This window comes from Martes martes (genome assembly GCF_963455335.1).
Source record: "Martes martes genome assembly, contig: scaffold_226, whole genome shotgun sequence".
Taxonomy (NCBI): domain Eukaryota; kingdom Metazoa; phylum Chordata; class Mammalia; order Carnivora; family Mustelidae; genus Martes; species Martes martes.
Window position 1 is genome coordinate 22,756 of NW_027666562.1, and position 26,692 is coordinate 49,447.

General features: G+C 53.6%; 1 protein-coding gene across 3 annotated transcripts in view; it reads left to right on the plus strand.

Moving 5' to 3' along the window:
- The first annotated feature begins 282 nt into the window (after positions 1–282).
- LOC308337924 (katanin-interacting protein-like) overlaps positions 283–26,692 on the plus strand; it is a 36,767-nt gene continuing 10,357 nt past the window's right edge. The window contains exons 1-7 of one of the 3 annotated variants that reach the window (XM_080831469.1): positions 283–373; positions 3,327–4,194; positions 10,251–10,976; positions 11,775–11,980; positions 14,304–14,382; positions 20,178–20,355; positions 24,676–24,841. In XM_080831469.1, the coding sequence (XP_080687595.1) occupies positions 350–373; positions 3,327–4,194; positions 10,251–10,976; positions 11,775–11,980; positions 14,304–14,382; positions 20,178–20,355; positions 24,676–24,841 (2,247 nt within the window). In that variant the 5' untranslated portion in view covers positions 283–349. Of the gene's footprint in view, positions 374–1,714; positions 2,169–3,326; positions 4,195–10,250; positions 10,977–11,774; positions 11,981–14,303; positions 14,383–20,177; positions 20,356–24,675; positions 24,842–26,692 lie in introns of those variants that run through there. The other 2 variants (XM_080831471.1, XM_080831470.1) reach the window with 2 other exon arrangements.

Sequence of the window (26,692 nt, forward strand, 5' to 3'; positions counted from 1 at the left end):
AGGGAGCCTCCTGTGGCACTGGATTCAACCCAGAGTGTCCTGCATTTCTTGACTATGGACCCATTTGTTCATGGAACACCCCCACCAGATTTTGCAAACTGCTAGCTCACTGAGTTTTTCAATATTTTAGCTTAGTTGCTAATATTTTTTTAAAAATCAGGGAGTTTCACGGGAAAACCTTCAGTCTTCGGCTACTCTTGAGAAATTAGCAGTAGCCATGTACAGTGATCATGGCTAGACCTGAGTATCCACCGCCCTTCTGCCCCAACATGTCCTTACTGTCTTCTACCAGGCCCCCAAAACAAATTGCTAATATTTACTGAGGGCTCACTCTGTGAGGGCTTGTCCCATGGTGCCTCATTTGCTTGTGAAGGTGAGTGCTGTTATCCCCATTTTACACGTGAGGAACTAAGAGATGTTAAGTAACCTGCCCAAGGTCACACAGCATGTGAGCATAGAGCTGGGAGTTTAGCTCTACAGACCATTGTCTGACCACTGAACTGCCAGGCTGCTTCTTTTGATGTCACCTGCCTGAGCCCTCTGGGCCCTTGCCCTGGGATCCCCAACCCACCAGGATCACAGGGTCCCACCAGAGCAGGTCTAACCCCAAAGCCTGTCTTGTACCTATTGGGGTCCCTGGGTTCCCTCTGGATCCTTTTCTGCCTTCCCCTGGTGACACCATCCTCCTGGCCTGGGATGAATGATTCCTGGTGGTTTTGATGGTTATTAGTGACTCCTCAGATGTACAAGGCTTGTTCAATTTCACCGAGCCTGCTCACATCCATTCTGGGACGTGGGGGTTTTTATACCCATTTTCCAGATGAGGAAGCAGGCCCTGAGTTGTTCTGTGACTTGCCCCAGACCTCACAGGTGGGAAGGCAGAGCCAGAGCTGGAAGTGGTCGGTCCAGATCCACGATGATGTCCAGCCCTCCAGTAGCCATCACTGGGGTCAGGCTCCCCCAGTGTGTTCAGTCCCCGTCTGGTCCCCCCATGCCAAGGCCGGATCCAGCCATCCCTCAGCCCCTTCGCCAAAGAAAAAAACCTTCAAAGTTTGCCCTCCACTCCCCAGAGTGTCAGCCACAAATTTGTTCCTGCCTCGAGACTGTTCTCTTTCCAGCCGACTGTCTGCCTGGCCGCCCCCCAACCCCTCCCCTCACCGTCACGGCTTGGTGGAGAGTTCGGTTGGAGATAAAAATAACCAAGAGTCATCAACAGGAAGATGGTATTTAGGGCCTTGGACCTGGATGAGAACCTCCCCCCTCCCCCAGTGAAGGGTGCGGGGAGATCTGGAGGCCTGGGGTTGAGCCCTGGGGCAGCCTGAAGCAGCGGAACAGGAAGGCCCCTGGCATTGCAGCCATGAGAGCCGGAGGCAGGAGGGAAACCAGGCGAGCACAGGGCCCAGAAGCCTGGAAGGAAATCTGTAGAAGGCGGGTAACCCGCTGCACAGACACTACTGAGCCCCAGCTGAGGACTTGCGCGTCTCCCAGCAGATCTCCAAACCAGGACACTCTAGGGGGTGGAAAGTGGGCTTTATGAGTGATTACAGCAGGACTACAGGAGTAAACCCAAACTGTCCCGGACTGACAAGGAAGCTTCTCCACGCCGGCAATTGGTGCCCTTGCCAAGGAGGGATCCACATAGAAGTGGGGGCAAAAGCCTCACAGGGACGAGGCCAAGAGACAAGGGCGGAGGAGCAGCCGTGACAGTGACTTTCAGAGTTGAACAGACAAATCTGGGGGCCCCCCCACAACAGGCCCCTCCTCAGCAATGAGAAGGAATAAAACTCTTAATCACACAGCACGGCGAACCTCACTTCTGCCAAGTGAAAGAATTCAGGCCAAGAAGCGTACGCAGTGCAGGATTCCTTTTATATAAAAATTCTAGAAAATACAGAGTAATCTGTAGTGACAGAAAGTGGACGCGCCCGGGAGCAGCAGAAGCAGGGAGGGTGGGATTCCCAAGGGGTGCCAGGAACCTCTGGGGGCGACGGATGTGCTCATTAGCTTGATTGTGGAGATGATACACCGTAGTGTATATGCACGTGTTAAAACTTACCACGCCGTGCACTTGAAACACGCACGGTTTACTGTATGCAGTACGGACTCTATTTCTCCATCAAGCTGTTTTCAAAGAAAGAATTTTGCTCTAAAGGGGAATGGACAAACAGGTTAGTGGCGGGAGGAGGCTTGATGATATTTTAAGCATGAACAAGGAAACATTCAATGCCTGGACACAAGGGTTGTGGGGAGGAGGGGATGGGAAGCCTAAACCAGGGATCCTATCGTGAAGGTTACGGTAAGTATGTCATGGCGGGGACATGGGAGTGCATCCCATTGGCCTGAGGTTCTCCGCCTTCCATGTGCCCAAGAACCATCCGGAGACCCTGTTACAAGTATAGGGCCACACCACGTCCCTTCAGCCCCGCTCCCACCACAGCTGAGGCGGGACAGTCCCTGGGTGTGCTCACAGGGCACACTTCCAGGGCTTCCAGCTCTCTGCCCTTCGAAAGCCAGTAGCGCCCTCAGCTTGTGGGGTAGGGAGTCCATGCATCCAGGGTAACCTTCAACAGTGTGGAAGGGGTCCGTGGATAAACACCCCAGCCTCTTGCTTTGGGAGGGACACTTCTGAGGTGCGTTCTGTGGGTCCCTGCAAGCACCCCAGAGGGATGGAGCCCCATTTGTGTACCGCAGAGACCAGCTCAAAAACTGCTGGGGGGTTTTCTCCTGCCCTATCTTACTCTCCCTACTCCCTCTTGAGAACAGCTTCCAAATAAGCAACCTATACTCAACCCTTGCCTGAGGCTCTGCTTTCAGGGCACCCAAAATAGGACACCCACGGAATCAGGGGCTCTGCATTTCACGTGCACATCAGGCTCTCCCAACGGCAGAGGTCCCAGGAACCATGTATTAAAGAACAGGCAGTGAAGAACAAGAAGCCTTTCGCAAAGGGGAGGGGCCGGGCCAGCTCTGTTCTTGCAGAGAGTGAACTCTGGCAATGTGAAGTTGAGGTTGAAGGCAGCAAGAGACAGGAAGCAGGCAGACCAATTAGCAGGCTGTTACCAGTGTCCCAGCAGGGAGTAACGGTGCGAAGGCAGCAATCAGGCCGTGTGTGAGCATCCTTTGATTTATAGAGCACAGAAGGGTTCACACAGAAATGACACTAGCTTTATTTAACGTCCCGGGCGCTACAGTTGTTTTGTTGTTTTTTTTTTTTAAAGCTCGCGTTTCTAGCATCCCACATGTTTCTTTTTGATCCCCTTCTTCCAGACGTTGATACGTCAGCCCGATGCCATGCCGCTTCATTTTGTTCAATCTTGTGTTTTCAGGATCTTGACATTGGTGCCAAGAATGTGAAGCTTTACGTCAATAAAAATCTCATCTTTGATGGCACGTTAGACAAAGGAGGTGGAGAGGCCCCGGCTGACCAGAGCTTCCCAGTTGGTGTGAAACAAGAGCAGGACGAGAGCAGGGAAAGGGCCCTGGGTGCCCCCTTGGGAGAAAGCGGAGAGGCCCGCAAGATGGCTGGCACAGATGGGGAGCTCTCGCCTCCAGCTGGAGCAGTAGCTGATGTGAAGCTTCCTTCCCAGGGAACATTACTTGGTGGAAAAATGAATCCTCCCGACCGCGCGAAGGACAGCTTGTCCAAGTTAGACGAAGGCGTGAGCTGCTCGGTAGCCCCAGCTTCCATAAGTGGTGCGCTGGGGGCTCCCCCACTCTGCCTGCCTGTGGAGTGCCCTCCCCTTGACCCAGAGCTCTCTCTGGCCCAACAGCTGGAAAACCTCATGGGCAGAAAAGTCTCCGAGCCGCCAGCGAAAACCCCATCGTGGTTGCAACCTTCTGCCACAGGGAAGAGCAGGAAGCAGGGAGGCAGGAAGTCAAAACCACTGTGGCTGAGTCCTGAGAAGCCGCTGGACTGGGAAGGCAGACTTGGATCAGACACCACCACCAACCCTGTGGGGGAGGCTCCCAGAGAGGCCAAGGTCGGGGAGAAAGGCCCCAGGCGTGAGCCAGGGCGGCCAAACAGCTGGAATGTCCTCACTGGGGAGAGAGCCCAGAAGGTGACCCCCAAAGCCTGTGATGACTTTGACATCTTTAACCAGCCCGCCAGCAGGGAGCACCCTGCTAGTGGGAGGCGGGGCCCGAGGAAGGACACCCTCATCAGCAGTCACAGTGATGGCCCGCCGACCGGTAGAGGTAAGTTCGAGAAGCCTTCAGACCCGGGTGCCATCGTCCCTGAGTGCGGGCCACTGATTGGCACGATACCATTTGGCTCCACAAACCTTTGTTTCGTCTATGAAGCTAGGGGGTTCTTCTCAACCAGTGGTCACAAATTCATGGTCTCAGGGGCCATGGAGGTGGCAGCGATGAGCAGAATAGACAAGACATTCTGCATCTTAAATTTCTTGATTTGTCATTGTCACCAAGTTATTTCCCTTTTGCCCATTTTTGTCACCACGTGGCTTTTCCACTCTAGGCTTTGTTATTCCACCTCTGATAGAGCCATCGGTCTCTGGTGACCTCACTGTATTCTTCACTGTACCGTCAGAATGTAACACGAGTGTGACCATAAACAGCCCTTGGCACTTGCCTGGGTATGGTAGGTACTATAGGGAGTGGTGAGGACTGCAGCGCTGGGGAGGGCCAGCCCATCTAAAGCGGGCAGCTGCTACTCCACTCAAAATGCCTTCTGGCATTCAGCAATGCCAGGCCGATGTGCCAGGTCTCCCTTCTCCTTTTGTAAAGAGAAATCGGAAGTGTGCAATATTATTCTTCAGTGTTGGCAACGGATGGTGATTATTTTTAAACCACTATGTAGGTCAAAAAAAAAAAAAATCTGCTGGGAGGACTCACCTGGTGTGTGAACTTTGTGGTAGATTCTATCTGAGGAATCGGAGAGGCTGGGTTTCTAAATATTTGCACTTGGATTTGGCTCCCGGGGAGTGTCAGACCGTTTGAATCCAGCCTCTGCTACTTCTAGGCTGGGACTTGCAGAGCTGGGCACATCCACTTTCTGAGTCTCGGTGCACTCATCGGTAAAATGGGAATGAACCGCCTCCCCGCCCCTCAGTGTTGCGAGGAATGAATGAGGGGATGGCGTCACATAGCAACTGGAGGCTGGCGTGTGGGAAGTGCCCCGCGAGCCCCAGATCCCAGGTCCTCTGAATGGAGCTCCGCCCCACCCCGCACCGCGCAAGCGCAAACCACCTAGGCCTGTGTCCTGGTTCCCCATCACCCACCCACAAAACGGCGAATTCTGAAATCCCTCCGAGGCTCAGTTCCCTGATCTATGACATGGTGCCAACCACACCCATCTCCTGGGAGGGCAGAATGAGAGTCTACATGGGCAGCGTTTGGCACAGTGCCAGCCGCAGGTGTTAACTGCCCTTGATCGTTGTCCCTCCCCCCACTCTCTGATTCTGCCTCCTGGTGTATCTGTGAAGCCATTGTATCTGTTTCCTAGTGAATCCGGTCAGCATCTAGTCTGTTACCATCCAGAAGACAGACCTCTAAGGTATGCACTCAGCCAGAGTCTACGCTTAGACATGCAGAGACCCCCAAAGTCCCGTAGGGCACGTCCCTCAGACTCAGGGCACCTTTCCACGTAAACAATGGGCTCCTTTCCAGGCAGAGCTTTATGCGCACACACACACACACCCCCACCCGCCCCTCCACCTCCAGGCTCCCCGGTCTTACACATTTCTGCTGCCCACCCCCACTCACAGTGAGACCGGTGTCAGAGAAGAGAGCAGAGCAGAAGAACTGAGAAGCCCTTTGAGGGCAGAGACTGTGTCTCATCTGTTTCGGGGTCCCCCGGACCCAGGTACCCGGCAGGTGGTGGGTCCTCTGCAGCGTGGGAGGGGTGGTGTAAAGAAGAACTTTGGTGGCTGGATGCGTGGCATGTTTGCGTTAAGCTAGGCTCTCACCCAGGCACGTTACTAAAATGATTTCATCCTCACGCCAGCCCCATTTGGCGATAAAGAAAATGTGAGGCTTAAGTAACTTTCCTCACGTCCCATAGCCAGAAAGGGTTAGAGCAGGATCTGAACCCAGGCCATCCTGCCCTAGCATCCACGCCTTGAACCCAGTGACACCCCATTTCCGCAGCCACCCCACAAGGGAGAGCCAGGCAAGCCGGAGCCTTCCTGGTAAACAGACCCACAGAACCTCTGGGACCTTCGAGGTGATGGGTGTTATTCTAACTTGTCCACATTCAGAAGATTTGGTCTCATTTTAATTTCTTTCCAGGCATTTCGCTGCTTGGCTTAATGACACATTGAGAACCGAGCCCTGGAGATTTAATGCTTGTTAAGCCAGTCATGCTAAAAAGGAAAGTTGCTTAGAAATTTTAAATTACCCATTACATAGAGTCAAATCCCACAGCCCTGCCCTTCAGGAAAGGCGCCGGCCGAGCCCTCCCACGATGCTTGTAGAATGAGTGACTGCCTGAGTTCTTCCCTGGGGCCAGAGTCCTGTTGTCACCAAAGGATAGAGCCCAGAAATCCTTTTGTCCAACAAAGCATCTCATTGTAATGTCATCTGCATTTTGGAAGTGTCTGCATCAGGGGTCCATTGGCTAGAGGTGAATAAAATTGCACCTGCCCCATTTGAGCGCAGGACCTCCAGAGACCGGAGGTGTGGCTGCCCATCGCCCAAAATTGGAAGGGAGAAGCAGAAAGCCAGTGGGCTCCCGGGAGACTTCTCCCAGCCCACTCCCCAGGGCCACTGGGCTCTGCCTCTGCCACCTTCCCACACTCTTCTTCATGAGATCAGCTTTCTTTGCTCTGTGCACAGGGCAGGAGATGCCCCATAGCCCAAGAGTGACCTTCCCCCCCATGGCTCTCGCTCCCAAAGTCTCAGGGAAAACACTGATTGGCCAAGGTGGTTTAGGTGTCTGCCCCCTGTCCAATTGGCCGCCACCGGAGGCCTGTTCACGTTGAACACGCATAGCTCTGTTATGTCTCCATACCTCCATTCTCGTTTCCTGTTTCAGGAGCGATTAGCATATACCTCTCAGTGGTGCCGTTGATTTTTACAAGTTCAAGTTTTGAACTTTGTAGTTCCTGTTTACCTCCACCAAGGGGTAGTTTTAAGGCTTCAATCCTGTCATCTTATACTGGCGACTCCTCTCCCCCAGACTGTGTTGACTGCAGATTAAAGGAGTGGCTTTCTGATGTCCATTCCAAGTGGGCAGGAATGTTGACACAGACAAGACGAAGCTTGGATCGCTGCAGCCCCCCGACTCCTGGGGACCGGCGAGTGGTGTGTTCTGCTGCAGACAGAGGGAAACATGGACCCCTAGCCTGCTCTCACATCCAAGAGGTCCAAGAGAAAGCCTGCACCTCTCTGCTTTCAAAACCCCACATATACATCTCAGGGAGAATAAATCAGAAAGCAGGCACAGAATGAGAACAGAGTCCCGCCTCTCTCGCCCACCCAGACCGAGACACACAGGCTGAGTCCCTGACAGACAACGTCTGTTCACTCTCCTCGGCTCACTTACAGACCAACCCAGGCCGTTCATTTCAGTCAATGTGAATCAGATACCAATAAACTGATGTCATGACGATCCATATGGAAGTTCCTTCTGCCAGATGTTAAGCCTCACACCTGGAGGAAAGGAAGGAACTCCTGGGGTCTTTTTTAATGGCAGATGAGAAGGAGGGGAGGTGGGGGGAGAAGACAGGTGCACCAGAGCTGACAGGTGGAGAGGGGGAGTCCTTCGGCTCCCGGGCCTCAGCCCAGGCGCTGCGTAATGGTGATGCCAGCCGCCCATCACTGGGCTGGCAAACTTGGACTAAGCACGTCTGTGCCACAGGTTCTATGCCAGGCGCTGGGACACAGCAGGGAATGGCACAAAGAAGTCCTCCCCGAGGAGGGTGGGGCCAAGAAGGGCCAGCACTCAGAGATCCAGGAGAAGAGCATAACTGGCAGAGGGCACAGCAAGGCTAGACAGGAAGAGACTCGTGTCCATGGAACAGGCCCACACGGTGGAGCTGATCATTAGGGAGAAGGTGTGAGGGGAGGTTAGAGAAGCCAGAAGGACCACACTGAGGGCCAGCTCGGGGGAGGTCGTGGTGAGGAACTAGATGTTCTATATTACCAGCTAATGGAGACAGTAAGCCAGTTGGAGGAGCTGGTGACCAATTCCCTTTCAGGCACACAGTGGATATGTCTGCACCTTCGGAGGGTCTTTGGAACTGGAAGGTGGTGGCTAGGAGAGAGAAGCCAGGACTTGACCTAGAAATTGGGGCAGTGCCTGCCTGGCAACCAGGAGCTGGCAGGGTGAGGTCGAAGAGGGAGGGTAGTACTGAGAGAGGACCAGACGGGGTCGGGCAGAAGCTCAGGATAGGGCTCCGGCATAGGGAGGCAGACAGCAGCAGCCATGGAGAGAGCCCAGAAGTGCAGACACTCCTGAGCCGGCAGACAAGAGACTGTCTAGTGGAAGAGCTTTGCCTGAGATGTCAAGCATGAGGACTGAGAGAAGCTTGAGTACTCAGAGTCATCGTGTACTTGCAGAAAGTCAGCTCAGTAAAGGGCTGTGGGAATTACAGGACTCTTAGGAAGGCAAGGGATGGAAAGCCGCCAGGGATTTGACTTCAGGCATGGCTGCAACCAGGGGCTCAAATGACATCATCAGGACTCTCTCTCCATCTCTTGGCCCACATTCCCTGTGTTGGCTTCATTATCAGGCAGGCTCCCCCAAAAGTGTAGCAAATTGACCACCTGCACTGCACATCCACGTCCAATGTCCTGCCACCTGGAGGCGGCAATCTAAACAGAGCCCCTCTGTAATTCCTTTCCCAGCCTGGAAGGATGCTGTCAGCACTTGCTTAATCTGGATGGAGGTGGGGGGTGATCCCCAAAAGAAGATCAGGAGAAGGGCAGGTGGGGCTTGGGTGATCCAAACCAGTGACTCCACAACAGGGAGGGAGGGAGGAAGCGAGGAGGGCACAGGGGCTGCAGCCAAGGGAGGGAGGAAATCGGGTGCAGTTAGAGGAAGCCACGAGATCAGGCCCGGCTTCCTTTTTTCTTTCCGGTAGGAGAGATTTATGCGTGTCTGTAGGTGGAGAGAGGGCAAGGTGCCAGTGGGGAAGGGATGATGGAGGGTTCTGGAGAGAGAGGGTAATTGATGGAGCCAGGTCCCCCAGGAGACAGGTGGAAAATGGAGTGTGGGGCACAGTCCAATATGAAAGGAGGAAAAACAGCACGTCAGTGTCATCCGCTGCTGTTTTTCCAGAATGACACCCTCACGTGGCAGTTAGCCATGGCATGGGTATGAGGACAGGCCACTGTGGGGGCGCCCGCTGGGGCTTTACTCTTGTACAAGGAGGAGACTGTGGCCTTTAGAGCCACCCTCTGAGGGCCAGGCCTGCACTCTCCACGTGCTAGGGACGCAGGCTTCTGTTCTCGAAGCCAGCCTAGCCACACGTAGGGGTACACTCTTACCTGTGTTGTCAGTGTCCCCTATAGCACTTTCGCCTGATTATAAAATAATACATCTGGAGAGCTTAGAAGATCAGGGGACCAAGAGGAAGCTAGAAGTCTTTTCTCTCCACTACCCAGAGAGGAGCGTATTAACATGTTGGCGCGCACAGCCCGGGCCAGGGTCTGCCACAGCCCAGAGAGCACGTAGCGGGCTTTTTTCCCATCCAGCGTTTTCACGAGCATTCCACCTGCCGTTAGACAGCCTTTGAAAACCCTGTCCGAGTCACATGATGCGACAGCCTCCGAGCCGCTGGTTGCTGACTCAGGCATCGCCCCCTCCACCCCTCCTCCACCCCACCCGTCCTGTGAGTCTCTGACATGCAGAATGGCTTCCTGCAAAGGTCCTCACACAACAAAAAGATCTGCCCTTGGCTTGCATGGGGGTGGGGGTGGGGGGTCTCCCTCTCAGAAAATCCAAGGTATATTGAAAACTGCTTTGCTTTTGGCAAAACAACCAGATTCTAGACTTGGGTAGCCGTAATCAATTTTTTTTTACCAACCTGAATGTTGGCGTGTGACAGGTGGCCCCAATGGTCCCCAGGCAGGGCAGACGATTAACATCCTGGTCCCACCTGTCCAAGGCCCATGGGATCTCCGGGCATTGTGAGAGAGCCAAGAGCAACCACCTTGATTTCTGGAATGTCTCGCTTAGGGCGACCCTCACCTAGCCGAGAACCCCCCCCCCCCAGTTGGGACCATCCAGAAAGGTTCCCTGCTTGCACACAGGCCACTAATGGGGCTTCACCTGTCCTGTGTTCTTCCAGAAGATACCCGGTCCACCAGGACGCTGCCGCGGTCCCAGTGGTGCAGTGAGCAGGAGCATTTGCTGCATGAGTCCTGGGACTCCCTCAGTGCCTTTGACCGCTCCCACCTCGGACGCATCTCCAACATGGAACTGCAGGGGGACATCCTGGATGAGTTTCTGCGGCAGCAGAAGGACAGCCGCCACGGTGACCAGCTGCCCCCCGGGAAGGAGGAGAAGCTGGAGCCAAGGAGAGGGCCAGACGACAGCTCCGCAGAGGCGGACGATGGCAGCGACTTCGAAATCCCCGTCTTGCCTTACGGGCGGCACCTGGTCATTGAAATCAAGTCGACGTGGGGGGACAGGCATTATGTCGGCCTTAACGGAATAGAAATATTCAGTTCCGAGGGGGAGCCAGTGCAGATCGCGAACATTCGTGCGGACCCCCCCGACATCAATGTTTTACCAGCCTACGGGAAAGACCCCCGCGTGGTCACCAACCTCATCGACAGGGTGAACAGGACCCAGGACGACATGCACGTCTGGCTGGCCCCTTTCACCCTGGGCAAGCCCCACTCCATCTCCATAGACTTCGTGCATCCTTGCCAAGTCGCCCTGATCCGGATTTGGAACTACAATAAATCTCGGATACATTCCTTCCGTGGCGTGAAGGACATCACCATGCTGTTAGACGCACAGTGCATCTTTAAAGGAGAAATCGCCAAGGCCTCGGGGACCCTGACGGGAGGTAGAGTATGTCCATAAGAATGTTCTGGAAGCCCCTACCTGCTACCCACTGAGGCTCTGAGGAAAAACTAGCCAGTGACAGATGGGTCTCTCCTCTTCCTGGGCCTGGCTCACTCTCCGCTTTTTGCAGCATGGGGGGTGCACGAGCTGACCTCATTTACACCCCTCCCCTGGGCACCAGCCTTACTCAGCTTCCCTAGCGCCTGAGTCGGAGAAGGGGGAATTCTTCTGCAGCGAGTTCTTGAGGGGGTGCTCCCAGGAGAGCCTGTGGTGCAAGGAGGGAGACGGGATAGAAACGGGGAGACGCCAGGCAAGGATAGTGGTTGGGGGAGGCTGAGTCTCACCCCGATCCCAAAGGGAGCTCTGGAGCATAAGTTGCAGGATCTGTCCTGCCTTAAGGCAGAGCAGCCGGGCTCCCTGGGTTGGGGGTGTAACTCCCACGCCCTTCCAGGCAAGCCTCCAGCCCCCAAAAAGGGATCAGCAGGCACCTGGGTGGGGCCCCAACAGCATCTGCTCAGTCGCCTCCCCCACACCTAAGAAGCATCTCTCATTTCCCAATGGATCACAATGACGCTCGTTACGTTAGATCCGTTCATCAGGTCTAAGTGGTTCCTCCGGCATGTGAATTTCACTTGCAAGTGCGTGAATAATAACAAGGAAGGCTTCCTAACACAAATCAGGAGCTGTCCGGTGGGTGGGGATTTACAGCACAGAGACTGTTGGGTCTGGGTTCCCGCTCTCCAGACCACTGGGATTTGGGGCCGGGTGACTCTTCTTGTCTCCGTGGTATCCCATCCAGCCCCAGAGCACTTTGGAGACACCATCTTATTCACAACCGATGAGGACATTCTGGAGGCCATATTCTGCTCAGATGAGACATTTGACGTGGACCCGGAGAGCCCCTACAGCCTGCAGAGCGAGGAGACGCCCAGGAGACCGAGCACTGCCGGCAGCGAGGGAGAAGACAGGCCCTACACCCAGGCCGGCCCGTGGGCTGAGGACCGGGTAGGACTGGTGGGGAGGGGAGCCCCCCCGGAGAGATTTCTCCCCCTGACTCCGCGTGCAGCAGGAGGAATGAAGATGGATAGCCTTTAAGCTGTTGGTGCTACTGTTTTGACATTTCCCATTTTTCTACTTCATTTTTTGGTCCTCTATGTCATATTTCATTCTCTAATTATGTTTTATTTTTTTATTTTTTTTAAAGCAAAGTGAAGAAAGTATTCAAATTTTAATCAAAGCTAGGAGAAATCAGTTCTGCGTCGTCTCTGTAATTTAGAGGTTGGTAGTCTCTGGGGAATTTTTGCTTTGGGTTGTGTTTTGATCACTCACTGTTGTTTTTGATGGAGAGGACTAGAAACGCTTTGAATAGGCAGGCTTAGAATTAAAATAATGATCATCTCAGCCCTGGTTTTCCGTACACATGTGGTGATCCAGGGGTGGAGCTCCATGTTGTCTCGTGTGAACTACCCTTGCAGGTAGAGACCATCAATATCCCCATTTAGGAAACCAAGGCTCAGACAGGTTAAGTGACTTGCCCAAGGACACACAGCGGGAGAGTAACCAGGCTAGAACTTGCATGCATGACTCCAAAGTGTGTGTTTTTAACTTGATAAAGCAATTTTTAAAAAAATATTTATTTATTCGGGAGAGAGAGTGAGAGAGAACATGAGGTGGGAGAAGGTCAGAGGGAGAAGCAGACTCCCCGGAGCTGGGAGCCTGATGCGGGACCCTGGGATCATGACCTGAACTGAAAGCAGTTGCTTAACCAGCTGAGCCACCCAGGCGCCCAATAAAGCAATTTTTAAGAAATAAAAGATGACCCTCAGGGAAAGGACCCGTCCAAGTGAAGGATCAGGAATCTGGAGACCCAGGGCCCCCACGGATGGCCTCCAGGCCCTAAGGAGAAAGAGGAGATGGTTACAGAGGGTGGGGGAGGGGAGTGGGGACAGCTGGAAACCGCAAGACGGAAGGCAGGGCCTGGCAAGGTCATGAGGCTGTTGGGGTGCAGGTCCCCCGGTGTTCACTGGGGGGTGAGAGCCCACAGGGGCCAGGCAGGGTATTGTGCAAGACTGAGGGGTTACTGAGCTCCCTGCTTCTCAGGACAGATAGGAGTTGCTAGTTCATGTTGATAGTTGTCCTGGTTTTTCTCGAGAGAAGCCAGAAATCTAGGTTTTTGTGGGAAATGTCCCAATTAAAAACTGTTGGCAACTAAGCGGGAAAGCTCTCAAACCTTCTGTGAGCCCCAGCACGTCTGTGGTCTGGATTGGATCCATGGGTGTCCAGTTGGGAGCTGACCTTGAAGCCTTTCACGTGCCCAGCCCTTTCCAAATGCTTCTGATGGTCTCCGACCGCGTCCAGCCTGTGAGGGACGGGGAGGAATCCTTCATTCTGTCTCTGAGACAGAGAGCCCAAGTTCTCTGGGAGGCCAGTGGCTCACCCCTAGAAAGTGACAGGGCTGGACCTGCATCCTACCTGTCTGAGTATGCAGCTCAGCGCACCCACCAGGGAGTGATCCCAAAGGCTCTGGGAAGGCGGGGAGGCAGGGAAGGCAAGAGAAGGCACGGGGTGCCAGGCAGTGGCCTCTCCCTGGTGACCCGAGGTTGCTCGGCATCGTGGATCCTCCTGGAAGGCCACCTTCCTCACTCTTCTCCCCACAGCCAGGCAAGGAAGGGCCTCAGGGGCCGGGCCAAGGGCACTGTTGTTCCTGGGACCGAAACACCATCCCCACCAAAACTCTTATATCCGGGCAACCGGCTTCCCTTTGTTTCGCTTCTTAGCTTCCTCATCTGCGATGTAGTAAAGGCCCTTTTGTCCCAGCTTACAGTGTAGAGGTCTAATGAGCCAAATGTATACAGTGCAGTGTGGCTGCCCACGCTGCCTGCCTCTGGATCGGGGCTGCGTCATCCTGGCTTCCCACACCAGTTGGGTTGAGAGCCACTCTCTGCAGTTGAATTTTTCCCCTTTGCTTCCTTCCCTCCATCCCTCCCTCCTGACCCTTCTCCCTCCCTCCTTCCTCCAGCTCCCTAGGTACGCATCTTTTGGGTCCTTCCCTGTTCCAGAAAATCTGATCACCTTAGCTGGTGGTGTCAGACTCCTCCCCTAACCGTAAGAGCGGGTGGTGGGGACTCAGACGAGAAAGGGGGGTTTCTGGGTCTGCCCATGTTACCCATCCTGGAGTTTCCACAGTGGCAGACAATGCAAGAAAAGACACAAGAGGTTACCTGGGGCTCAGGGTGCATAACAGCATTGGGGAGAATGGCCAACCAGCTATTCAGATATCACTAAAATCACCTCCTTTCCCTCTGCTCCTCCCTCAACCCGCACACAGGTCCTGGAGCTCGAGCTGCCATCCCTTCCGCCTGCCCCTGAAGTAACCACGCCAGAGCCAGGCATCTACCACGGGATCTGTGAGTATCCTCTCTGGGGACAGCGTCCAGGGGCAGGAGGACCATCAGGGGCCAGGGGGAGTCATGGCCCACTTGGGGCAGGGATTCCCTTGGACAGTTGGGCAGGTTGTACATTGTACAGAGATTCCAAGCCGCGGGAGGAGTGGGGGCTGACACAGCCCTGACTGGGTTCACTGGCCCTGCCAGGTCCGTATCGCTTCGGAGGAGGGCTGCCTCTCTGCAGTAGGCCTTTCCAGAAGGGCACTCAAACTCAGGCACGTGCGCAAGGAAAACAGGCCTCTTCCCTGTTCCAGGTGGGGCGGGGGTGGCGGGAAGCCTCGCCCAGGGTGCTGGGTCTTCTGAGAAGACAGAAATCTGGATATTTATGTGAAACCTCCAAATTTTTAAGTGTTGGTGACTAATTTTGTAATATTTTAAAACACCCTATGAGCCAAACAAAACACGTATGTTCAGCCAGCCCGCTGCCAGTTTGTGGCCTCTGAGCAGATCCCATCTGGGCTTCACTGATTCCATTCCCTCTTCTTTTCCCTGCTGACCTTTCCAGCCAGGTCCTCCCTCCCTCCCTGCGCCGGCCCACCAGCACCTGCACTGTGTCCTGGGGCATCTTCGGGCCCGAGGTCCTGGCTCACTGATCTCCTTCCCCTTCCTTGTTAAGGAGACTCTGTCAGCCCTCTGTTTGCAGTCACGCCAGCTGGAGTCCCCTGGGGCGTGCTCTTGAGGGAGGGTGGCAGGTGGGCTGGGCAGAGGGAGGGATTGGGTCTCGTGCAGTCCCCTCAAGGCCTCTGCCAGCTCTGGAGCTGCAAAGACCCCTTGGAGAGGTCTTGAGTGAGGGGCCCAGGCCTTTCTACACCTGTATCTACATGTCTCCAGATGTGGGCTGTGCCTAGGAGGGGCTAGGCCAAGCGCAGTGCACCCTGTGAGCCCTCAGCCCTCAGCACTCTGCTCCACTGGAGGAATGAGCCCTTCGGTCCCAGGGGTGGGCATGGGACCTGGGCAGCGCCCACAGCATCCTTCACACCCCATCTGGAGGCCTCGCTGTCACCCACCTCCTCCTCAGGAAGCCCACCCATGTAGGAAGGACCTCTCTCCCTCTAGCAAGGACCATCTCTCCCTCCCTCACTGCACGAAGACAGTTTCCCTCTTAGAAGAAGGAAGATGCCTTACTTTGAAGCCTCCCAGCTCCTTACATTCCAGAACACTCACATTTTCTCAATGACTCCGAGACTGTCGCAGAATTGCTAGAACTAGCCTCGAGCAGGCAAGAGTCTGGCTTGGGGCTTGGTTTCATCTCCCGCGCATGCACTGTACTGAGGCTTCCCCTGCCTTATCTCCCCGACCACTCAGTTCTTATTCCGTCCAGCGGTGCGAATGACGTCATCAGGCCTTGGTGTCTCCCTCCCGCCCTCTGCCCTGTCTCACTCTCTCTCTCACCTTTCCTTCCATTGGGACCCCATCCGCGCAAGAACTTCTGTTCCCGCTGAGGCCAACGGTGGGCCGGGAATCAGGTCTCCCAGGCCTGGCTTGGATCACGTGGCCATCCATAAACCAATCACCGTGGCTCCCCACGGCGCGGGGGCAGAGGTGAGCTGCTGAACACGGATTGGCCAGGCCTGGGTCAGAGACCATCCCCAGAGCCCCAGGCGAGGGGTCAGCGCACCCCCTACCCCCGTCATGCTCTTGCTGGGGGTGTGAGTGCCACAGCCAGGGAGGAAAGGGAGGAAGGAAGGTTGGCCCCGAAGCAGCCACTGTCCCCTTCATCTGATGATTTCCCCAAAGATGCTGTCTATAAATGTCCTTCCTGCTGAACTGGCTTCTGACCTTTCTCAGCAATGTATTCCAATCCCTTCGGGAGTGATGGCCAGGAGCAGAGCTTATAGCCCTTTTGGCTGTAAGGAACCCGCGGTGTCTCTGCTTCTGTACCCACTATTAAGAAGAACCTCCTGACCGAGCATCTCTCCACTTTTGGAGGCGTGTGATTTCCGAATCGCTCTTCTCTGAACCTTTTTGTTCCCCCGCCCCCCCCCCCCCACTGTCTCTAAATTCCTAAACCCACTTCACCAGCCTGTGCAAATGGAGAGCACTTTGATAACGTGACCCGGGGGGAATGCGCCGGGGTTGGTAAATATGGCCAATCCTATTAATGTTTTGAAAGGGGATATATGACTTGCTAATTTGCAGATGACACTAATTTTGGGCGTTTTGCAAATATCAGCAGTGATGAATAGGAAAGTAGCTGAGAGAGTTGAAACGTGGGAGAGAAATAACAAAATTAATTTCCATTTATATAAATACTAATTGATACACCAGAGGAAAATGAATATGGAACGTGAATATTAGCTCAAACAGGAGAGCGGGTGCTTTTGGAGCAACCCCAAATTAGATGTCCTTGCAGCTCGGTGTGCCAGGCCGGCAAAGGGGCGGCTGGGGAGAGGCTGGCGGTGGAGGGGGGGGTGCTCCTGTTTTCCCCCCGGAGGAGGTGACATTTCTCCCTCCCAGCGATCCCCTCATCCAAATCCACTCCCTCCTCCACCTCCGTGCACTCTGCCTCTTGGGATCGGTACCCACAGCCACTCTGTCGCCTGGGTCAAAGACGTCGTCTCTTTCTCTCACTTCTGTACAAGCCACTGAGCATCCTGGCGGTACCGTCTTCAAAACAGGTCCTGTATCTGGCCACTTCCCTCTGTTTTCAGGTATCTTGTCCAGCGTACATTGTATCACAACAGCCTCCTCCCTGGTCTTCCTGGAGAGCCCAACCCCCAATCCAAGTGAGGGGATTGAGTCAGCCCTCTCCTTCAAAGTCTAACCCTCCAGAGGCTCCCCACCGCGGAGAGAAGAAAATCCAGACTTCATGGCATGATCTAGGCTGTACCCAGCCCTTCTGACCTCATTTTCCTCCTCTGCCATCCCTTGGTCACTCAGTTATTTGTTCCCATTCCAGAGTCTGTGCCCTTGTTGTCCTCACAGCCTGGAATGTTCTCCCAGGAATACTGAGGAATGGCAGCCTCCTACTCATCACCCGGGTCTCAGCTCCCATGCCACCACCTCAGAGAGGCCCTCCCTGACCACCCCCTGCTACTCCCCTCCCTACCCTACCCTACCTTACACTCCCTACCCATGCCTTCTTGTCTTCATGGCATTCGTTACTCTCTGGAACTATCCTTTGTCTATTATGGGCTGATTGTCTTCTCAGTGGTATCTCCCAGAGATATTCTGCTCTGTGTTGACCCCGGGATCTCCAGGTCCAAGGACAGGGCTTTGTACATAATAGGTGATCAATAAATATTTCCTTACCATTAACTATGAATTTGGTGAAACTCCATGATCTTACTTTGATTCATTTACCCGTGCTCATCTACTGAATACCTACTGTTTGATCCATCATTGATTTAAAAAGAAAAAAAAAAAAACTTTTATTGACCATCTATTTTCCCGATACTGTTCTCGGCTCTGAGGGCTACAGCAGTGCACAGAGGCAACAGAGCTCCTTCCCTCAGGGAGCTTCCATCTTAGTGGAAAAGACAAGAAAACACGGAGGCAAAGGAATGGAGAATGCATTGTGGGGTAGTGACAAGTGTGGTGATGAAAAATAAAGCAGGGGGGATGCCATTTGAGCGGAGCAGTCAGGGAAGGCCTCTCTGAGGAGGTGACATTTGAACGCAGGCTCGGGATGGAAAGGAATGTATCGATTAGCTTCTGCCGCAGACCAAACGAACCCAAACCTGAGCAGCTTCCGCACACCGCTATTTAATCCACGATGGGCTCATAATTCACTGGCTTGACATGGCCTCTCCCGGGCCTGCGCACGGGTCTGGTCTGCTGGCAGATGGGCTGGAGACCAAATGAGCTCAGGTGTCTTCTCTCCCACGCCCAGTGGTCGGGAGGCTGTCGGCCGGGGTGGTGGGGAGACGAGGCGCGCCTCGCTCCTTCATGCGGTGGGACCCCCATGTGTGGTGAGGTGCACGCGCGTGCTTTCCATCCTCTGCCCTCGCCACCTCTGCTGCTCTCCCATTGGCCAAAGCATGTCACGTGGTCCAGACTGAGGACATCTTCTCAGTGGCCTCAGTGAGGGTGTGGACATATGGACTCCGCTTCTGGATGGGAGAAGTGGCAGAGTCACGTTGCAAAGAATCTGTGGTCGTTTTGCATGCCGTTGTTGTGGTGAGAAGCTAGGATGTGGCCCAGTACCGTGCTGGTCCCACGTCTTTTCCACCTGCCCCCAGGATGCGCTCCATGCCGCCTCAGCACCATGGAGAGCAGAAGGATCAGAGGCTGAGTTACAAAACGTATGTTGGAAATGACAGGCATATAGCAGAGGAAGCCGAGCTCCAGGAAGACTGGGTGGCTTGGCCTCCCTGGGCTTTTGCCTCCGCTCCTGAGCTCAAGGAGGTGGGGCCACGTGACTTCCAGGTGGCCTTCTGTGAAAGTTGCCAAGGATGTGAATCTTCTGAACACAACCCCCCAGGAGGGTGCTGAAAGAGGCTCCAAATTCTCCCAGGGTGGAGAGTTCAGTGGGCTTGGTCCTGCTCTAATGGGACACCAGTAAGGAAAGACAAGTTCTAGCCAAGTATTGGACAGGCCCTGACCAAGGGCTTCACTTGGTTTGAGCTCTCTGGGCAAATGGATGACTCGCCTGGACCGTATTGCCTCAGGACCACAGAGGGTCACTTCTAGATGGACTCGGATGGAACAGGGGTGAGGCAAGGGCAAAAAGATGGGGTTATCATCGTAAAACACTTCCTTACTCTGAATCCCGGGAAGTCTCGCAGTAGTGCCCAGTGTATAAAATGTCCATTTCTGACGTCCTGTATCGACGTAGCTGCCTGCATGCAGTTACTTATTTAAACATTCCATCTGGACTGAGCTCCTGCTGTGCGTCAGGCACTGTGCCAGGCTTTGGGGACACAAAGGTCTAGCAGATCAGATGGAGTTTCTGCCCTCAGGGAGTTCACCTCTGGTGGGGCAAACAGATATTTACCAAATGGTCACGAGATCACGCTGGTGACCAGGGCATGGAAGTTGATGGCAGGCTGTGGACAGAGGTATGATGTGGTCAGAGAAGTCAGAAAGGCTTCCCTAAGGAAGTGAGTTGGGATCTGAAGGGTGAGCATAATGAGGCCATGTGAGTTCCAGAGCGAATAGCATGGGCAAAGGCCCTGTGACAGGAGAGAGGGATGGAAATAGGAATGACTGAAAGACTGTCTGGGTGGAGCCGTGCCCCCTGGTGTAAGAGGAGGTTAGACAAGTAGGTAGAAGCCGGATGGACAAAGCCTGCTGGCCAAGCAGCACGGGGAGCCACGCTAGGGTGTTAAGCAGCGGCTTGGGGCAATGTGATAGATGCGGGAGAAAGGATCCAGTGCCATGTGCAGGTTTTTAAAGGTTTTATTTATCTGAGAGAAACAGAGGGAAAAAGAATGAGCAGGGAGAGGAACAGAGGGAGAGGGAGAAGCTGACTCCCCGCTGAGCAGGGAGCCCAATGCAGGGCTTGATCCCAGGACCCTGAGATCATGACCTGAGATGAAAACCAGCGCTTCACGGACTAAGACACCCAGGCAACCCCCCCCCCCACCCATGTGCAAGTTTAAAGAACACTGGCCCATTCGCCCTGCAGACATTTCCAGAACATCAGCAGTGTCCAGAGCCCAGGGGTCACTAAGAGAAAAGGTAGAGAGCCCGCCCCAAAGGCACTTTGATCTGAGTCAGGGTTTTCAAGTTGGTAGAACGCAGAGGCCGAAGGTAACTCCTTTCCCGTCTCCACAATCTCTGGTGTTCAGGGGCCACTCTTCTTCCTGTTACAGGCCTCCAGCTGAATTTCACTGCCTCCTGGGGAGACCCGCACTACCTGGGGCTCACGGGCCTGGAAGTGGTGGGCAAGGATGGCCAGGCACTGCCCATCAGCCTGCACCAGATCTCTGCCTCTCCCAGAGACCTAAATGACCTCCCTGAGTACACCGATGACTCCCGGACCCTGGACAAGTAAGTGTCTCTAAGAAGCCACCTGCAGAGACCCTCAGAGCCATCACCTCCCAGCGTGAGCAGCAGGACGCTTCAGCCCCTGAAACGCGGGGTCGCTCAGGCTCTGTGACTCCAGATTCAAACCTCAAATAGTGATCCCCATTCCGCCCTCCCCAGCCACCCCGTGAGGTCTGTGGTCTTCCCATTTTATTCACTGATATGTTTTGAAGTAGGCTCCACCCACAGCGTGAAGCCCAACTCGGGGCTTGAACTCACAACCCTGAGACCAACCCCTGAGCTGAGCTCAAGAGTCAGACGCTTTAGTGACTATGCCCCCTGAGGTGTCCCCTGTGGCTTTTCATTTTAGAGTCAAGGGAAACCAAGGCTTGGGAAAGGGAGGTGACCCCCCACCCCCAAGGGCCCCATGGCCAGAGGTGGGCAGCGTTCTCCTGCTCCCAGACACAGCCGTGCTTTGTGTGTTCTCCACCATGCTCAGTGTAGGGCCTGGAACGCCAGCTCTGCACCGGAACATGAGCAGTCCCGCTCTCGGGGTCTGAAAGCTTGCCATTGCTCGAGGTCGGAGGGGATGGCTCTGGAAGTGTCCGTGGGTGCTGCGGGCGCTTTCCTCCGCTTCTGTCTGATTGCATCAGCCCAGACTGGGGCCAGTCAATAAGAAGACAAACCTGGGACAGGCACCGGCCCCCTGCTCAGGACAGCTGCCGGGCCTGCGCTCTGCCTGGAGTTGTAAACAGGAGGAGCCTGGAGGGGTCAGAAGGATGAGAGTTCCAATCCTGGCTCTGCCCCTTGCCAGCTAGTAAGTTTCTTAACCTCTCCAGTTACGATAGTAATGATAATAAAATTATAGCGGCTATTCCTGGAGCCCCGAATAAATGCCAGACACTGGGGCTACACTAAGCAGGTTACAGATCCTCATCCGTTTATGCCTTAAACAGCCCTAAGAGGCCACCCCTTTTACAACTGAAAGTGAGCTACAGAAAGATTAACAACTGGCCAGAAGTCACCCAGACTAGTTTTGAGGGTCAGAGTCATCTGAATGGATGTCTGTGGGAGACCTGTGCATGTAACCACTGACTTCCACTGTCCTGCCCTGCCTCACTTGCCTTACCAGTAGGAGGGGACAGTAAGTCCCCTGGTGGGAGGGCAGGGAGGGAATTGCCACACCACAGCTGCACCCCCAGCCTGGCCCAGAGCGCCTGCCATCAATGGTAGACTCCTTCCTGCTTTCCCATCACGGGCCCCTTCACCGTGGCCCTCACGCCTGCTGTCCATGTCTGCTCATGAACCATTCGACACCCCAAAAGCAGATCACCCATATACTTAGGCATGGAGCCCGCTGGGTCAGCTCCCACTACAAAAGTGATCAGCACACAGCCGTCCCAACTTGTTCAACCACACCCACCCACTTCCCAAACCCCTCCACCCAGATGATGTGAGCACAGCAACTCCCAAGCCTGATAGTCCTTCACCTCTACACAGTTCAGTGTGTAGCTCTACACAATAAGGACTTTAAAGAGAACATGTCAGTACTGTTGTTACACTCAAAAAAATTAATGGTGATTCCCTAAATTAGTAGACACCCAGCATGTTCCTATTTCCCTGAAAGCCGCCTTCTCATCTTCCTTTTTCAAGTTTGTTTCTTATATTGAGATCCAGAAAAGGCCATATGTTGTGATTGGTTGGCTTGAGGTCCAGAAAATGTCCATATGATGTGATTGGTTAGTTTGAGGTCCAGAAAAGGTACAGACATTGTGATTGGTTGGCTTGAGGTCCAGATAAGGTCCAAACGTTGTGATTGGTTGGTTTGAGGTCTAGATAAGGTCCATACGTTGTGACTGGTTGGCTTGAGATCTAGATAAGGTCCATATGCCATGATTCTTTGATAGATCTGTTAAGCTTTTTATAACCTCCAGGTTCCCTTCCATCTTTTTTCATTTTTTTCTTACGAATTATCTCTTAAAGAAATATTTGTTTGCCCTATAGAGTCTGGATTTTCCTGGTTGCATCTCCATGGTATTATTTAACCTGTTCCTCAGGCCCCTGTATGTCTTGTAAATTGTTCATTAGATCTAGGCATCTGATCAGATTGAGGTTTGACCATTGGGGCAAGACATGACATGGTGTGGGTGTCACTGCAACTTCCCTTCAGAACATATAGAGCGTCTGGTGGTGAAGTTTTTGTGACATTGGTGGTCAGTGCTCAGTGGCTAGATCCACTTGGTTGCAAGATGGTGGGGCACTGAGCCTGTCATTCTTTTTTTCACCAATAAAGAGAAATTTATCTTCAATTATTTGGTTACTCTGCAGTACAATGCAAATAGGAAAGGCAGTCTACATGCTTGGTTCTTTCCCTTTATTTTTCAGTTTGCAAAAATCAAAAAATTGCTTCCCTAGCATACTTTAAAACGTTTATGTTTGGTTACCATAAATCATGGATTTAAACAGACTGTGAAGGGTCTCAATTTATTGCAATTTTTATTTTATAGTTGCTTTTAGATACCGAGAGTGCTCGGATCCTTTTTTAAAACAGTAGTCTGGGACAGCTCTCCTGCTTTCTGATGTCACAAGACATTCCAGGCTCCCTTTGTATATTTCTTGTCCCAGATGTGGAATCAGCCATTTTCCCCAAGAAGCCTTGGTTCCTTCTAGTGTGAAATGGTATTTAGAAACCATAATCTAGCCCCTAGAGATGCTCATTGTTACTGGGTTGGTCACAGTTTCTAGGCTTTTCTGTGGACAGACCTGGGAAGTATCATGTAGCTATTCTTAGTGGTGTCTGTAGGCACTTCCCTTCACTATCGACTATAAACGCTTCGACAACTCTCTCTACTTTCAGAATTGGGTAGCATTTTTGGTATGGAGACAGCCCCATGTCTAGGACACAGGGGTAATTGCTTTTAGAAGGAAATGGAAGGTTCTCCAGTGGACCTAATTCCACAAACACCTCCGTTTTAAATTGCTGAATTTCCTCAGTTTTAAGATGCCAGCAATTGTAAGACACACCATCCATCAATTTAATAACGGCCTTTTAGAGAAAAAAAAGAAACATTACCTCCATGGATGAACACTTAGATTGTAAGATTTATTCCAAATCCTGAACTTTAAGATGTAAAAGGAAAAAATAAAGTTTATTTTTAAATCTAGGAATTCCTCCTGGCACGGCAGCCTCAAAGTCACCAGGAAATTAGGAGGGAGTTGGGGGAAGGGTTACCCAAGAGGCTGAGACCTGGGCCCCTCTCTTCCTGGGGTCTGGGCTGTGGTGTGCTGAGCAGTTCAGGGCAGTCCGTGGCGGGACAGTCTTTGGGACAGACACAGGCCAAGTTGAGAAGGATGAGGCAGGTTGTTCAGAACAGGAGAAGCAGAAACTGGCCAGGATAGGAGTGCAATGCGGGCGAGGTGATGAGTTCATTCAGAACAGTGGCTAAGAACACAAGGGTGCTAGGGGCTCCCTCCTAAGGACAGGGAGGGTGCTTCCCTGGGCTGTCGAGGCTGCATGATTACGGCCAGACCAGCTCCCCACAGACACACCTCCCCCTTCTCGTGCTTTACCCACACCAAGAGCTGCCAAATTCACTCTAGTGCCTTAGCATCTCTCTCACAGGGCACCAGAAGGAAGGAATCGAATTCTTCCACAATGTACCATAGAGCCATTAGAACATTTTACAGAAAGTTTGGAAAGTAGAGAAAAGCATCCACCTCCCATCCCCTCTGACACAAATGTGTTGTTCACTTCTTCATCGTCTCTCCTGGCCCCCGTCCTCATCTTCCAGCAGTAAAATCGTTTTCCACTTCACTGCATCGTCCTTACGATTGTCATATTAACAACTGTGCAGATTTACTTAACCCTTTGTTTTACTTAACCGCTTGGGGTTTTTTTTGGTTGTTGAGGTTTTGTTTTTTTTTTTCCCTTTTATGCTAATATAAATAAACAACACTGTAATGAATATTTTTGTGCAGAGAGCCTTTCCCACAGGTTGAACAAATATTCCTTAAAGGAAAACAATTCCAGAAATGAGATCGCCAGGTTAGAAGGTCCTGAAAGATGATACAGGTCCCCCCTTTATTTTAAACCTGATGATCGCTTTGCTGCACTTTTAACAGCACCAACTGTTAAAAGACTTTATTTTGTCTGATTTTACAGATGTGACATGGCCCCTCAGGGTGACTGTAATGAGTCCCACCTCTGCTTAACAAGCCCAATGTGTCCAGGCTCGTGCCAGGCAGGGTGCAGGGGGCTGTAAGCGGGTGTAGACCCCTCGCTCTGGCTTCTCCCACAGGTCGTGGCTGAGCCCCACCTCACCGCTCCCTCCCCGCTATTTGCAGGTTAATCGACGGAGCCAACATCACCATGGAGGATGAGCATATGTGGCTGATCCCTTTCTCGCCTGGCCTGGACCACGTGGTCACGATCCGCTTCGACAGAGCCGAAAGCATCGCTGGCCTGCGCTTCTGGAACTACAATAAATCTCCCGAGGACACCTATCGCGGGGTAAGCCGGGGAATAGCAGCCGCGCTCAGTCCACTGTCAGGGAAACGGTGCCGTGATGAATGGCTGGCGTGGCTGCCGGAGAGGCGCATAAATCTTCCAGAACTTTCCAAATGGAGCTGGGGGGTTACAGCCAGGGAGAGATCGCCTTGCTCTTTGCTCCTACTGCAAACAGCAAATGTGGGCTCAAGAGCCCGGGGCAGACTTGGGACATGGAAGCACTTTGTCTCTTCTGGGGGTTGGGGGGTCCTCAGCAGGCCCAGCCCCCGAACTGTAGTGGTGGGTTGGGGCCCTGTTGTTCACTGAGCGCTTTGGGGGCCAAGCCCTGAGCTGCAGCTCTGCACCCATTCATTTCAGGGGACCCTCACCCCAGCTTCCAGGAAGCAGATGTAAACTCTCTTTCCGAGTATTGAAAACTGGGGTTCAGAACAGTACGTTCACCCATCCCAAGGTCACACAGCAAGAGCCCCACTGGACATCTGCTGGGCTGGGAGCCCACACTCCAGTTCCATACCATGTTCTCCCACTCCGGGGTATGACAAAGCAGGGGTCTTGCCACACTGTGGAAAGAGAACACCAGAAGTGCCCTTTGCACGGGACCTTCTGTCCTTGTGTGACTATGGACTATGATATGTTCGTCCCCTCCCCACTACAACCCAGAAGTGATGGTGACAATGTCTGCTAAGATAGAGCCATGCCATTGGGCCCTAAAGTAATAAGGCCCTGGTCTGAGTCCCCGCTCTGACCCCAGCCAGCCATGTGATCTTTGGCGAGTGGCCTGCTTTCCCTGCATCTCCGTTTCCCCATCTGTAAAGTGAGGAGGAAGAGGATGATAACCTGGCTTGGGAAGGTGGTCGTCATCCTCTGCCACACAGACGTTAACAGAGCCAGGCCTCCATCCTGGGAGCCCCGGTGCGGCTCCCCACCATGCCTATGCCACGACATTTCTCCCATGGGCCCCGTAGAACCATGGGGGGTTGCCAGCGTGGAGTCGGTGGCCCCAGGCACTCAGCTTCTGGGGCGACAGCTCCTCGGACTGTACAGATCCTCCTGGGCTGCACTGGCATCTCCTGGAGTGTGCTGTCAGATCAGCACGTTTAGAAAGGCAGACAGATTGGCATCAAGAAGACATTCTCCGGGCTCAGCTCGTGCCTCTGGGCCCATATCTTCCCTTGAGCAAATCGGTCCTTCCAGATAAGGCTCCGTGACCTGGATTTGCTGCCTGGCAATCTTGGGCCCAGAGCCCTGCTTCCAAGGCGTGGCTGCCATCCATGTGGGCGAGCAGGTGACATGGGGCCACAGTAGGAAGAAGGAGGCAGGGAGATGGGCAGAGTCTGGCGGGGGAGTGGGGAGGATCCCAGAGTACAGGGGATGGAAACTCTGCATCTCCCCAGCAAAATGCCTCGGGCACCTGTGTCCCCCAAGGCCCTGTGGGTGCCCTGGGGACGGGTCCCTGGCGTGTGGTTAGAGCCGGGCCCTGCACGTTGGAGATGGGCTTCAGATCCCCGCAGCAGGTCCTTGGGCAAATTGCTTAGCGTCTTTGGACTCCTAGTTTCCATGGCTGCAAGATGGAGGCGGTAGTAGAAACTCTGTCCAAGGGAATAAACAGGCGTGGGGAAGTCGGGCCCTTCCTAGAGGTGGGGGTCGTCCTGGAGGGGGCCCTTCCCGGGCCTCCGCCGTGATGTCCAGCTTCCGGCTAGCTCCACACCCAGCTGCAGAAGGACCTCCTCTTTGGAGGCGAGCCCATGAAACCGCAGGAGTCGCGCTCATTGGTCTGGTCCGGTTCCATGTTCCTGGTCCAATCATATGACCAGCGGGTGGCAGTTCTGTTTGTCCGGGTCCAGCCCTCGGGCC